The 14,845-nt window shown below is 37.8% G+C and overlaps 1 protein-coding gene across 3 annotated transcripts in view; it reads left to right on the top strand.

The window, feature by feature from the left end:
• RAD23B (RAD23 homolog B, nucleotide excision repair protein) overlaps positions 1-14,631 on the top strand; it is a 45,514-nt gene extending 30,883 nt beyond the window's left edge. For 2 of the 3 annotated variants that reach the window (XM_082336891.1, XM_082336890.1), the window contains exons 7-11: positions 2,678-2,805; positions 7,918-8,041; positions 9,202-9,329; positions 9,739-9,915; positions 11,784-14,631. In XM_082336891.1, coding sequence (XP_082193017.1) covers positions 2,678-2,805; positions 7,918-8,041; positions 9,202-9,329; positions 9,739-9,915; positions 11,784-11,897 — 671 coding nt within the window. In that variant the 3' untranslated portion in view covers positions 11,898-14,631. The remainder of the gene's footprint in view (positions 1-2,677; positions 2,806-7,917; positions 8,042-9,201; positions 9,330-9,738; positions 9,916-11,783) is intronic. The other variant, XM_082336892.1, reaches the window with a different exon arrangement.
• Positions 14,632-14,845: the final 214 nt, after the last annotated feature.

The following is a 14,845-nucleotide window of genomic DNA, read 5'->3' as shown; positions in this document are numbered from 1 at the left end:
CCTTTCAACGTAACAGGAGAGCATCACCTCACTATCCATTTTATATGAAAGTTCTTTCATTGGTATATGATACAGTAAACCCATATGTCCCTAACAGTTTGGAAATAACAGGCATTGAGTGTAACTTCCTGGGTAAGCATACTGCAAGGGTTATATGCTAAAAAAATTTCAATGGCAATAGGCATGAACTCTATGGATTTTTTCTTTTGAAACTGTCTTAAAAGGAATTTGCTTGCACAAATTCATGTCGTTTGTTTTTACCTCCTAAGTAGGATCCTAGGCGTGTTCTTACTGTGGCTTCCCAATTACATTGTCTGAAGATAATTGACTTCACTTCAAAAACAGAGATTGGTTTCTACTGAATTGCTTTTGTTTTCAGTTAGATACGCTGACTGAAAACTGATGTGGCTTTGTGTGCTACATGAAGATCTGCATGTCTTGTGGTTCCTGTGCAACCATATCTTTCACCAGAGCGCCCTAAGCTTTCTTTAGGGCATGCGACAAGAATTATTGTGGGGAGTGTGATGAACTGGATTTGAAAGTTAATCCAGCTTTAAAATGTTATTTGAAAGACAAAAGCAAAGAGCATAATCAGTTCAGCATTGACCTCACACACATTCCCAGTAGCAGTATGTAGAGATAGTCCTGACTCTATATCATTGCTGGTGTGCAATTCCTGAATTATTATTCTTGGTCTTACTTTTGGACAACATGTGTAAGTAGTGTGTATATGGAGTACATGTGCCTAAAATCACAGTAATTGTTTCCTTCTTTGACTTTTAATTATGGCTTACGTAGCAGTCTGTCCAGAGCAAGTCAAGTCAACCTTCTTGCATCTTTTTTTTTTTTCTGTACCAAATCTCATACTGTTCTAGTCTCTACCTAGCTTATATTGAAAGAGCACTACAGAAATGTTCACATAGTAACTAATTAGATCAAAAAGTGTTCTGTCTGCTGTTTACCTTGATTAGTTTGTTAGCAATAGTAGTAAACTAGTGCTGTGTAAGAAAGAACATGAGTAGTAAGTTCAGCAAAATAACTGTGCTGGGACAATTGTTGTCTTGGCTTTTTTGATTCTCTGAAGATATGTACAGAAATATGTATCTATAGAGTGAAGTTTAGGTGTTTTTTTTTTTTAATGTCTTTGAAAAAATGAAGGTAGATGTAAAATGATTGATCTTGTAGTTGTATGTGAACAACTTACCATTCCTTAAACTGAGGTTGGCACAATTATTTTGAATTATGAACAATAAATACTCAAATTAGTCAAGGGTTGTAAATCCATTATTTATATTTATGGATAATGCACAAGTATCCTTGGGCTAGGGCTGTTTTATTATTTGTTCTTGAGTATATTGCCCTCAGTCATACATCCACTAATTATTTAGAAGCGTTCTTTAAAAATCAAGCAATGTGATTGTGTTAATGTTGGCTTGAGTTAAACACCTTCTTCCTATGGGAATAAAACTTGATGTTTTCTTTGGTTCTTTTAATTGTGACTTACTTGTCTTAACAGAATAGCTCTAGCAGTATTTATTTCCTCTATATTTTTTAATCTGTTGTTTTTTATGGTGACTGTCAATTATTTAACTCTTCTGCCACTAAGTTACTAGTGTTACAGAGTCAGTAGTAGGGTTCCGCTGAGATCAGGAATACCTTTATCCAAGGAAGGAGATGGTATTTTAATGCCTGGGTTTGTTTTTGTTTTTTTTTCCCCCCCTGTTTTTGCATGGGAAGATAACCTTTAAGATGTTGCTCAATTACATTTTATAATAGAATAGTTATTTCTTTGAATTGTTAAACCTGCTGTCTGCTTTTAAGGAGGGAAAATAAAATAGATTATGAAAAGAGATAATAATTTTCCATACGATACCATTAGTGTAGTGATCAGTTATTCTTAAGTTTCTCCATATGTAGTGTATGTACCCTTTTGTCTTGATGGCTGCAGGTGTGGGCCAGTTTTAGTCCATTTATGCTGTAAGAGGTGGGGGATTTGATGTGATGAATGTCTAGTCAAATATAGTCAAATATTGAATGTGATAACTTGTTCTCACAAACCCTCATTGAGGTCTTGAGTGACCTTCATAGGTGTAACTTTAAGTCTTCTGCCTGACTTGAGTTGGTCCATGTTAAGTTGATTAAATTACTTTGATCATCATCACCAGCATGTAGCAATATACAGTTGTAACTTGGTCATAACTATTTGTCATCTGTCTAACCATAGCATAGTGTAAAGTCTTTATTTGGAAAAAACTCAATGGCTAACAGTTTGACAGGCAGATTTCTGCCTAGAAAGTTTAATTTCCAAGCCTACACTGCAGGAGACTTTCCTTGATTACATCAGGAATTGAATATTGGGTGTGAGGATGCCCTTGGCCTTAGGTGAAAGCATAGAGAGGGAATATTATTTCAATTATGACGAAGTATCACATGTGCTGCTTTTTTCAATAGAAGTTTGCATTGTGTTCATTAGCCTCTATTATTCCAATCAAATGCATAATGAAACGAGCAGAATATATTTGGAGTTAAAGCAACAGAGCCATGGCAAGTTTAATATGAGTTATTCTTTACTCTTCAATGAACGACTCAAATTTGGGTGCAAATGAAATTTATCCATTGAAACTTTTTTGTGCTTTTTTTGCCTTATTCCTTAAAATGGTGGTCATGTTACTTCTAGTGACAGGTCAGTCCTATGAGAATATGGTGACTGAGATCATGTCAATGGGCTATGAACGAGAGCAAGTAATTGCGGCGCTGAGGGCCAGCTTCAACAATCCTGACAGAGCGGTGGAATATCTTTTAATGGTGAGCAGTTCATTTTACCTAGACCTTGTTCTTTCACTCTTTATTGTGTTCTTACTAAAGAATAATTTTAACTTTGATTTACTTGTTATTTTGAATATTATTCAATCAGTGAGAGTAATATATGTTCATAGAGGAACAGTACCTCTAAGCAGAGCATCTGGAAGGAGATGCAGATTTTGAGGATTATAATGTGTTATAGGAAATACTGAAGTCATCCCTGAATACCTCTATCACTTCTTTGTTTTTATTCTTTGTTGATTTGTATGAATATGTATGTAAAGTATGTCCAGTTACAGTGATAGTTTCAACTGCCAGTGGCTGGCTCAAGGAATGAGCATTAGTGATCATCTTAGTGATGACTAATGACCATCTTAGTGATGACTTAATGACCATCTTAGTGATAGCATTGGCTCTATTTTTGTATTAGTATCTATAACATCACAAAAGCATTTTTTTAAGTTCCAGTTCATTGCTTTTACTAATAATGCACAGTGTTCTTAATAATATACTTTCCGAACAGGAAGGTTTGACAGTTTTTTGAAGTGTATTTAATTTAACTGGTGTTTTAATTTAAGCAGTGTTTTGGAGAAGAAACAATTTCTCATTTGATAAATATAATTTGAAGGGTGAAACAAACTTCATTGGTGTGAGAGGAAATAGAAGAGTAGCTTCACTGTAATGGATATCTCCTGAGTTGTTTTAGGGGCTTTTTGGATTACTTCTCATTGTATACCTTAATCTGACAGGTGAATTGTAACGACCAGAGAATCTGCCTGGGAGCTTGTTGCTTAATCAGTATTTCTGGTGTGTTTAGTTTTCACTCTAGCATACCATTTTTTCCCTTACATGGTTTTTCCTTGTTCCAAATCTGAACTTTATTAAAATCTTGAAGCCAGGTGTCTTGAACCAGTCCTCACAAAATACATGCAGGTTGAATTTCTGATAGATTGATAAGAAAACTGGCATATTTACCTCCAGTTACAAAACTTTCCTTTTGTTAATAAAGTTTTTCTTCAGTAGTTACAACTACAAGTCATGCCCATGCTTGCTACTTACATTAATGATCCCAAGACTTTGTAACCTGCAGTTTTTAAATAGACCACAAATGTTTTGGGTACAGAAATATAAAAAGCTCAGTTCTCATCTCCTGTTAGGCCAACGAAAAGTGACGAATATTGTCTTGCCCTAAGGGCGAATGCGGTAGCTCCCATCTGTCTGCTCTAAGTCTGGATTCTCAAACATCTGGAATCTCAAACGTTTGTTTTTCATGCCTTAAAAATGTTGATTTTACTGTTCATTTAGTCTGTACATATGCCATAAATCCGGTGCCTCCTGTAAGTGTTGGGCTTGCTGTGCGTGTGCCAGTGTGGCATGTACAATGTACATGTACAATGTGCAGTGCTTGCATACTCAGTCTGGTATTTCCCTGCTCTAGCTTATTTCTGTTCAGGAAGTCCTGAGTAGAAATGGAGCATCCCTACGACGGAGTTCAACACATGGCATGTCTGCCAAATAGACCTGACTGGTCTGAGCAGTTCGTTTCTACTCCTTCAGTAGGTCCTGTGTTTAAAATGGGTCCTTCTGTTATATAAGCTGGTCCCTTTCTGTTTCATGTTATCCTTTACTGAGAATATCTTTTCTTTGTTCTTCTTCCTGCTGGAAAAGGGAGCAGGGAGGAACAGTCTTGCTCTTAGAGACCATATTAGCTGGCAGACTTGTATTGTCCTAGAACTGTGTTGCTGCAAATGGTCTTCCTAACTGTTCTTGGTTTGCTGCAGTCTAAATATGTTCCTTACCATCCTTCTGCATCAAAAAAGCTTCTCTTTAGTTAATACTCGTTCACTGATGACACTGTTCCTTAACCCTCTACTTAAGTTGCCTCCAAACCATCGTCAGTGTCATCTTTTATATAATCTGCAGGGTAGGGTTAAGGCGTTGAGAGCTGTGAGTGTACCACTGTCCTGGTTTAAAGAATCAGTACACCGAAGTAAAGAGTTGGAAAGAAAATGTCAGGAGAATATCTATGCTTAAAGCATAGCTGTACTTAAATGAGCCCTGAAGATTCCACTTGTTGTCCATGGTTCAGATGACAAGCTGTTCAGTTTTCATGGCTTCATGACTGAGGATCTAAATGTAATCCTAGGTCCTTGAGCTGTGGTCATGGACGGAGGTCTCAATTCCAAAAGATTCTGTTTCTTTTTCTGTGCCCCAGACTCATCTTTGGAGGCATTTAGATTCAGATCTCTTTTTGACCCAAGGGTTTCTAACCCTTAATTAGGAAGGAGTTCTGTCTTTTCTCCAACAACCAGACCATTGGTTGCAGCCTCTTTGAAGGGAATGAGACACGGACTCCGCATATGAGTTCAGGCAAAGACAAGCGAAGACCCTTTATTTTTACAATCTATCCCTTTTATAATATGATCTAGTGTTCACGAGCAAGCAAAACTTATTTCATTGGTTACTGTCTTACGTCCACGCGTCTCTTCAGCGTTACTTATTGGTTCTTCAAGTTGGTGCATGCGAATTCCTCTTTCAGGGATGTATCCAATCTCATCCTTATTTTTCCGCCTCTAAGGTTCACAAACTTGTTTGTAACAAGCCTCAAGGCCACAGCTGCATTCCTGTGAACCTGTAACAAGCCTCAAGGGCACAGCTGCATCTCGTCAAAGTAAAACACAATCATCTCATTTATTCCCACACCTCTTAGCTTGGAAATTTTTAGGAAACATTTCTTTACCGCGAGGGTAGTCAAACACTGAACAGGCTTCCTAGAGAGGTGGTTGATGCCCTATGACTGTCAGTGTTTGAGGCGTTTGAACAACTCCCTTAATAACATGCTTTTAACTTTTGGTCAGCCCTGGAGTGGTCAGGCAGTTGGACTAGATGATTGTTGCAGGTCCCTTCCAACTGGAACTGTTCTGTTTTAGATGTGTACATTCCTTGGGCTGGGCCTGATGTGATTATTACCCTGTGGAGAACAGTGTCAGCTAAAAACTGCTCTGGTGCTCAGTTAAACAGTAAACAATTGTTTAATCCACCATAAGGCAAAAATGGCCTTTTTGCTGTCCAAGCAATGTTTACATTCAAAATTAATGGTATGTGAATTGGTATCAAGCTTTATTTTGTTGGATAGCTGTGTGAGCAAGGTGCATACACCTCACTAGTCTCTTCTAATTATAGTTGTACAGAGTGTCGGTTATTTGGATACTGATATTTCAGGGTTGTATTTAAGAGTTAAGATGATGTTCAAGATGACAAGCCATCTCTAAGTAAACTTCGTTGGACTAGTTTCCATACTGCTTCCATTCAAGAGCAAACTTAAGGTTTAAACAAGCATATGCTGTTTGATCGGGGCAGAGATTTCAGTGACAACATACGCCTGTGAACAGGTGAAATCAACCAGTAATTTCATAAGATTAACCGAAGTTCCTACATTATACTTAGATTCCCAGAAATGGCTGATTTGATGGGAAAAGGTATCCAAGCAGTGCTCTGTAAGGCACTGATTAGAGAGAGTTACCTCAGAATTATGTCATGAATGGAATTTTCCTTGCCAAGCCATATAATAGTAATGGAGCGCGTGACCGGGAAAACTCGCATTTATTCCTCTTGAGTGGCTTAAACGTGGACTTGATGATTAGGTGATTTATACCTTGATGTGCTTATCTCACAGGTAAAGCAAACTTTTGCCTGGAGCACTGTCCAGTTCTCCCTTTCTAGATGTGGCCTTTATATTAGCTGTGTATTTGTCCTTTTTGTTCAGCTATAGTAATAAATGTATCATGTGAAGAACATGTTATAGCAGGGCTTTTAATCTACATTACTACCAGTGATTTCTATGGCAGGTTTGGCAAACCTCTTTATTGTCTGGTTACACTGAAGTTCTGTGATGATTTCCACCCACTCTGTTCCTTGTTTTTTGGTTCCCAAACTGAAGGGTACCTTCTTCATTTGAGGCAGGTGAAATAGGTTTAGTTATACCAGTGCTGCTGCCTTCTCAGACTTATCTGGATTGAATATGCTGGAAGACTGTAGAAGAATGGAGTTTTTTGATGCCCTGGAAAATGAGGATTGTGAGGTAGAGGATCTTGCATAGTCTTGCCCCTTTGGGTCTGGGTTTAACGTAGCTCCCCCCACTGTTAACCTTGTGTATATCAGGAAGTTTACTGCTCTGTGGAGTCTGCCTCTTTTGGGTTCCCTTACCAGTACCGCCAGGGCTTGTAGTCATATAGGAGTCTGTCTTGGTGTCTGTCCCGTGCCAGGCTGCCTAAGTTTCTAGGCTTCAGGGAGGAGGATGGAAAGGACAGATTTGGTGCAGGAGTTCAGTGACAGTGGGGAAAGCATGGTTAGGGTGGGAATTTTTAAGGATTCCCATGCAGGAGAAAGGGAATAGAGTAAGGTCTGTCTCGGTTGTATAACCCACATTTTAATTTACTATAATTGCTCTTTTTGAGATTTGTCAGTTCCATCCCCCTGAGCAATTAGTTCCTATGTAAAGTTGCCTGCACATGGAAAATAAACAAAATGCAAGTTAACTGGGTTTTTTTACTGCTAAAATTTGATAACGTACAGGCCTTTTCACACTTAAGATACAGTAAATGACAGTTGTCACGCTGTTGCGTTGAGGGAAGGGGTCCAAGGAGCCATGTTCTTATAGCTCTTCTTAATTTCTTGCCAGATTGTACGGCATCTATAATCTCACTGTTAGCACTGTGTACTACAGTTCTGTTACTGTAATGTAACTTTATTTTCATAACACTACAACATATTGTAACAGTATATTTAGTTTAACTTTTTCACTCATATCAAATATCTTAGAACAGGATTCAAAGCAAGTATTTGTTTATCGAGTAAAATATATTTTAAACTGATGCAGTGCATGCTTTACTACCTCGCTATACAAACCACATATTTTTCTTGTAAAAAAAAAAAATTCTCTTTTCACAGTATTCTCTTCCAGTTGTAAATGCATACCTATCAGAGCATCTTGCTTTGTACTTGCAGTGAAAGCATTAGTTTTTTTTTTCCTTTGTTCTGAAAACTAAATAATACATGCAGTAAAACAAGTATCTTTTAGCATTCTGTAGGTAATTATGTGAACTGTGGCTTTAGGGTATACCCGGAGAAAATCAGGCTGTGGCTGAACCCCCTCAAGCAGCAAGCACTGGTGCCTCTCAGTCTTCAGCAGTGGCAGCAGCAGTAGCAACTATACCTACGACTACTAGTTCATTAGGAGGTAAGAAAGGTTATATTTGAGAGTATGTGGTAAACACACACACTTAAGCATTCTCTGCTTCAGTGAATTTTAAGTTCCTGGTGCTTGTGAACTGATTAAAATGAATTGGATGAGAGCTGTAACATGGAAATTCCAAGTGTGGTACTTGCTTGGAACAAATGGCTTGTTGTATGTGGATATATCTGGAATAAAGCATGACGTTTCTAAAAATGCTGTGAGCTCGCACAATTCCTTTGATTCGGTATTCTGGATTTAAATGTAAGGCCACAAATGTGGAGGGGGTTGCGTTTTCTCTCACTTAAACGCTGGCTTCCTACTTCTGTGGCTAACTGTGCACTGTTGACTGTGACTCTACTAATGCATTTACTGCTTGGAAGTTGGAATATCAAGGGAGAAGCCTGCAATAAGGCTGTGAGGTGTGGCACCTGGGAGACCTATCCATGACCTAGGACTCCTCACTCAGCAGTGTAGCACATGGACAGAGAGGTTGGTGCCTGCTGAAAAGAACTCTGTCTAAAAGGGAAATAAATAAATGAAAGGAGCATACTCAAGGAGTAGGAAAGGTCTGTCTAAGGCTGTGGCAGAGATGGTGTTCAAGATGTAACCCCTGATAGAGGACGGAGTGTTAAACTTACAGGCAGTAGTGACAGGCACACATGACATCATCCATAAAGAGAGAATGGGGGGAATGAGATATTGCAGAGCGCTTTAGACACTGCTGCATTCAAGGTGGTACCTAACAGTATAGGATATATGGGAAGGCAAGACTTGCTTGAGAAGGACAGAACTGAGGTATTGCAGGAGTCAGAGAACTCTGTTGTAGGCATAGAGACAAGACAGTAGGCTGGGTATGTGTCTCTGAATGAGGTTACTCAGAGATGAGACATAAAGAGAAAAGTACTGGAGATCAAGGACCGAAGGCTGTTGGATCTTGAGAGAAGGCTGGGTGAAAAGAAGACGCATTGTCTAACCTTAGTATAAAGAATGCTTCCTTAAACCTAGGGTAAGTTAGTGTGAGGAAGCAAGCTCTTCTGTTCTTCAATGAGGGGTGTATTGTCCACTTTCATGTCCTGTTTCTGTCTACAGTTATAGTGTAGGTATGTATTTTATTAAGAATCTTGGTAACTTTTTAAAAAACATGTTAACTCATTGATTTTCAGGACATCCACTTGAGTTTTTACGAAATCAGCCTCAGTTCCAGCAGATGAGACAAATTATTCAGCAAAATCCTTCTCTGTTACCGGCACTGCTGCAGCAGATTGGTCGGGAGAACCCTCAACTACTGCAGGTGAATCTTAAACCAACAAAATAATGCTGCTAATTTTCGTCTAGCTTTACAAGAGAGGGATATGTTGCTGTTAACTGGGATAGTGTGTTAACAGCAGTTACAACATTCTGTTGCTGGCTTTTCGGCAGTTGTTGCTGTACAGAACATATTTTCTATGATGTTGGAAATGAGTCTGAGTCTCTTTATAAGAGGTGCAAAGGGCATTAGGAAGAGGGAAGGGTCACTGCAATTGAACTGAAACATGAAATTGCATTTCTTATGGTTAGATTTTAATAATTTTTCTCTATGCACTTTTTACACATTCTTTTGACTACTTAATTTACTGAAAATAAATATTCTTAGTTGCCTGTTGGGAGGCTTAAACATGCTTTATTTCAATATATTTCTTTTATTCTCCCATGCATCACAGCAAATAAGCCAGCACCAGGAACATTTTATTCATATGTTGAATGAGCCAGTTCTAGAGTCACGCCAAGGTTTAAGTGGCAGTGATGATGGTGCCAGCACTGGAGGAGTAGCAGAAGCTGGAAGTGGTCATATGAACTACATTCAAGTAACACCTCAGGAAAAAGAAGCTATAGAAAGGGTGAGCCTTTCTTCTTTGAAATGTTGCTTGGTTGTTGCTGTAGAGTGTTTACTCTGGTGCATGCTTAAGACACGCCTTAACTTAAAATTTGTTTCTGCTCAGTAGTTCTGCATCATTTCTGATATTTTATATTTGATATTTCATGGCTGTTTTAGTCTTGTTTCAAATCACATCTCTTCTTGCTTTATAGCAATTGAGTCGAAAATGTCTTGAATCTGTCCTACTGAGAAGGTGCAGAGCCTTTTAAGGGATCAGAGGCTGCCTGTTATAATTAATGATTGAATAGGTTTCCCTCAGGAATGGGAACTCGGGCAGTAATTCCTCTTGCAAAAGCCTCAGACAGTACAGTTCTAGATCATGCTGTGATAGGTTTCCAGGTACAAAGGTGTGTCTTCATGAGCACTCTTTGCAAAGTACTTGGATAGTAAGAGCTCTCATAGTTAAATAGATCAGTTGAAGTCACTACTTAACCCAGTTATTTGTCTATCCGTGAGAATCAGTTAATTATAGCTTTCTAAAAATACAGGTTAACTTGTCTATAAAAATATACTTGGGGGCAGTATATTGCATTCATAAATACTGTGTGTAACACTGACTAAATATGGATTTGCATAGATGGCAATGCCTGAGATTTTTCTTAGAACAAATTGCAAAGGCTTATGTCATACTGTGATAGTGTTTTTGTATACCAAAGACAGTGTTTTTCAACTGGCAAAGCAAAAGGTTATGTAGGGATCATCAGCAAAGAACAATTTTGATATAGGTGTCAATTCTCTAGATCTCCAGGAAGCTGACGATTAATAAAATTAGTCTAATAAAACTGTTTGTCTATGTACTTCTTCACAGATCATTCTCTCTAGTCTGCTGCATTTCCTTTTAAAACCATTTTATGCAGTAGAGCATTACCTCTACAAGCTGTTCCAAAACCCAACAGAGACCTGCATGCTTCTTGCCCTTTCCATGAAAGATATACCTCAGAATTCAGGTGTCTTAGTATTACAGCTGACACACTCATGTTGCTTGTAAGCATGAAATTAAATCTAAGAATGGTTGATAAGGGATAATAGGACATGGTTTCTCACAGAGATTTGATCTGCCCTGTATGTAAAATGCCGTGCAGGTGCTGCAAGGATTTTAAGAAAATCTCCAAATGGTTGTATGTACTTGCCTTTGGCTAAAACAAAGATTGGCTTGCTGAATGCCTTTAAGTGCAGACTAAACCCATTTCCCTTGGCACAGTAATAAGCTCTTCTCTAGTATTCTCATCCCCTGTTGTCGTTGTGTCCCAGACATTAATTATTTCCTTGACTTCTGGAAGACAGATTGCTCTCAACTTACTTCTCATGTTTGCAATGTGTAGTCAATTTTTTAAAAAGTTAAAGTCCAGTTGGAACAATTGAAAGTATGGCTTAATGTGATGTGTTGGGCTAGTTATTAGTGATCACAGGCTGGGGGGAGCTTTGTTTCCGGACAACTTTTATTAAAAATCCTGAGCTTTGTATAATTAATAGTTTAAAATGGGCATTGTTTGAAGTTCTTTTTCTGCAGCAGTGCAATGTGCCATTACTTCCTGACATTACTGTGACCCAAGTCTGGTTTAGTGACTTACTGTGGCAGCAAAAGAAAAGTGACATGTTTTATTTTGCTTTATTAGACTCATTCAAATAACTTTTTCAAGTGAAACTTCTGTTTACTAAAAGACAGAGGCAACACCACCTTCTTCTTAGCTCACTAAAGGCTGTATTGAGCTAGGCAGCAATGTTTGTTTCAAGAAGGCAGTAATTGCTTAAGTGGCATCTTAAGATACTAGACATACAAAGAAGCTTTATATACAAAATGTACTTTCTAAATGTGTTTCTTTTCTTCAGTTAAAGGCATTAGGATTTCCTGAAGGACTTGTGATACAGGCATATTTTGCTTGTGAGAAGAATGAAAACTTGGCTGCCAACTTTCTTCTACAACAGAACTTTGATGAAGACTGAGAGACGTTTTTTTATTTCACACCTCACACCAGTGCATTACACTAACTTTGTTCACTGGATTGTCTGGGATATTTGGGATTATATTCATAATGCTTGGTGTATGGTATATGGGGAGGGGGAGGAGAAGAGAATATAAGAAACAAAGCAAAGACAGCAGCAAGTATGTCTGCTTTAAATCAGCAGATGCAGAAAACCACACAGTGTAAAGTAATATACAACCAAAAATCAGCTTCTGCAGAGAATTAGTTCCTTCTATAAACTGTAGGTTAACTTTTTCTAGGTTTTCACTCTTACTGTACTAGTTCCAGAAATGTAGTGTAATGCCCTGCTTCATGTTCCTTTCTACTTAGTATCAGTATTGGAAGTAGCCTGTGCTACCTAGATTCTACAATCTGTATTTCATGGCAACACTGGATAGCAGCTTTGTGAAATCTAAAAGATCTGAGCAAATGTAAACATGAATGCCAAAATATGGGTAGTCATTTTGCTTTTTCAGATGTGTTAAAGTAGTACAAGAAGCAGAGTATTTTGTTTAATGCTGGATTAAAACGATGTTGGCTTATTTGTTTTTCCCAAATGAAAACCATTTCAGTTAAAGGTGTCTTGATCATTGAGAAACACCACCTCCTCCTTTGTCCCCTCAAATGATCTGAGAAGCTATATACATACAGGTAAAATTACTATTCTGTCGACATCTTTTCTTTTTGGGAAAAATAATAGATATCTAATTACTGTTCACTTCAATGTTCTGTTGCAGTAAAAGTTTTAAAAGCAATAGATTGCATGTTTGGTTTTGTTATATGCGCTCTTGTGAATTGAATATTCTTCTTCTGCCAGCAAACAAAATGCAAGCTTCATTTTTGCCTGCTACAATGAGACTTTATCAAATCAAATTTCACCTTCCTACCTTTGTTAAACCAACTTTTACAATACAGCTGTAAGCATCTGAAGATACTGACATTCTTTTGCTCTTGAGTAGGTTGTAATGATCAAGCTATTGCTGTTCAGTAAGGACTTTTTTGGATTCATTCACTTTATGAGGAAGAAAAGTTCGTAACTTGAGATACCAAGCAAACAATCAAATTGTTCCAACCCAGAAGAATCTGCACTCATACCTCTCTATTGAAAATAAGCTCTGGTTAGAGAGTTTTGAATCTTCTTGGTACCTACTTGTCACTTATTTTGTTCAGTCATCATAAAATGTAACAATCTTCCTTTTAATATACATTGACTTTTAGAGACAATTTCACCTGTCATTGCAATGCTAGCAATGAAAACAAATTCTAATTTAATCTAAAGCTACTATGTGCAACATTTCCTGAACACAGCTTGGGGATATTTTGAGTTTTCACTGTTGTATTCCAGTTACCTGGATTACAAATTTATCTCTACAGTAACCAAGAAAATAATATTAATGGTACAGCACTGAGCTGTTGTACCACTAATGATATTAACGATTTAGTGGTACAACTAAAAAATTATTTTCTGCTTAGGTTGTGTGTCAGTGGATTAACTACTTAACTACTACTTAAGCTCAGAGTACGAGTCAAGTGTCTTGAGAAAAGAGAGCGAGAAAGACTGAAATGTTTGTATTCTGTTTCTTTATTGGTTGGCTGTAGTCTGTTAAATAATTATCTGCACAAAATAGTGAAATGTATGTAAAGCATTTTACTTTTGCTTTCCATCCTTAGACTTCTGTGATGTTTTTCCAGATAGCATGTATTTTAATTATTTGGATTTTATTATCCTAAAATTTCATACATGTATAATGTCTAAGTCATCAGTAGCACAACCCAGATCCATCAGTAAGGAGGTGTGGTATTGCTAAATAGAAAATAAGTGTTTCATAGTACTTTCATTTTAGAGAAGTTAACATTAGTACCTGAGTCAGCCAGTAGACTTCAGCTAAATAGGATTCTCAGTATATTTATGGACTGGAAGAGATAGATTTTGATGTAACACTCTGCAGGCAAAAAGGGGCTATTTGTTATCTGTAAAAGGACAAGCTGCCAGGTCCTTGAAAAATGCCAAATTGATACAAGGACTTCTTGAATGTACTTCACTACATAGCTAATATCTAATTAAGACAAAAGCTTTTAGTTTGTGGGAGTCTTCTGTGCTGATCAAACCGCTATCAGAAATAACCACTCCTTCTTTGGGAGGATGGAGAGTAAAGCAAGAATGTCTGTGGGTGTTTCAGTCTACTCCCTCCAATTTTGATTCTGAAATGTTTACTTATTATAAATGTATTTGAATTAAAGACTGTCAAGCTTGGTCTTCGTAAAAAAACTAGTAGCTTTGGTCATTTGTAACTTTGTATGCTGAGTGACTGACGGGCTTATAGCTGCTGTGGTTGAAGCCTTACTAGTAATTCTGTTCCCATTTTTCAGCAGTGGAATGGTGTTCATGTGACTTCTGATGAACAACAGGTGTCTGACCTTCTATCCTAGCAAATACTGCTATCTGTTCAATAGTGGGGTACTTGCCAGGGAGAATCATGTATCTCTGTAGTTACTGCCAAAAGGGAAGACTCTATGAAACTCATGCGGTGTTGAGAAGGTAAGCGTGACCTGAACAAGTTGCTTAAGTCTCCTAGGTATGCTGTGCCTCATTTTCAAGGACTACCAGGAGCTGTCTGCACAGAGTGCTTTTCAGCTTGTTTGCTGCAGATCTCTTAGGGATTTGAGGAGCAGTCTCCTCAGGGTTCTCTGAACAGTAGCTAAGAAAATAAAGTATTTCTTCCTAAGTTTTGGTACTGGAGTCCTTACCTTTGTTGTAAGACTTCTGAGTATCTGCTTAGTGAAAAGCTATTCATGATGCACTTTTAATTGGGATTAAAAAAATTACTCTGAAGTCATATTAATTCTATAGTTGTCTATTCTTATGTCCTCTATACAAGCTGCATTTTAATGCTATGGTGCTTTAACCTTGTCCAGAATCCTCTTATG

Source organism: Platalea leucorodia (assembly GCF_965183815.1).
Source record: "Platalea leucorodia genome assembly, chromosome: Z".
Lineage (NCBI taxonomy): Eukaryota > Metazoa > Chordata > Aves > Pelecaniformes > Threskiornithidae > Platalea > Platalea leucorodia.
The sequence above is the reverse complement of the archived record's forward strand: the minus strand, read 5'-3'. Positions and strand labels throughout refer to the sequence as shown.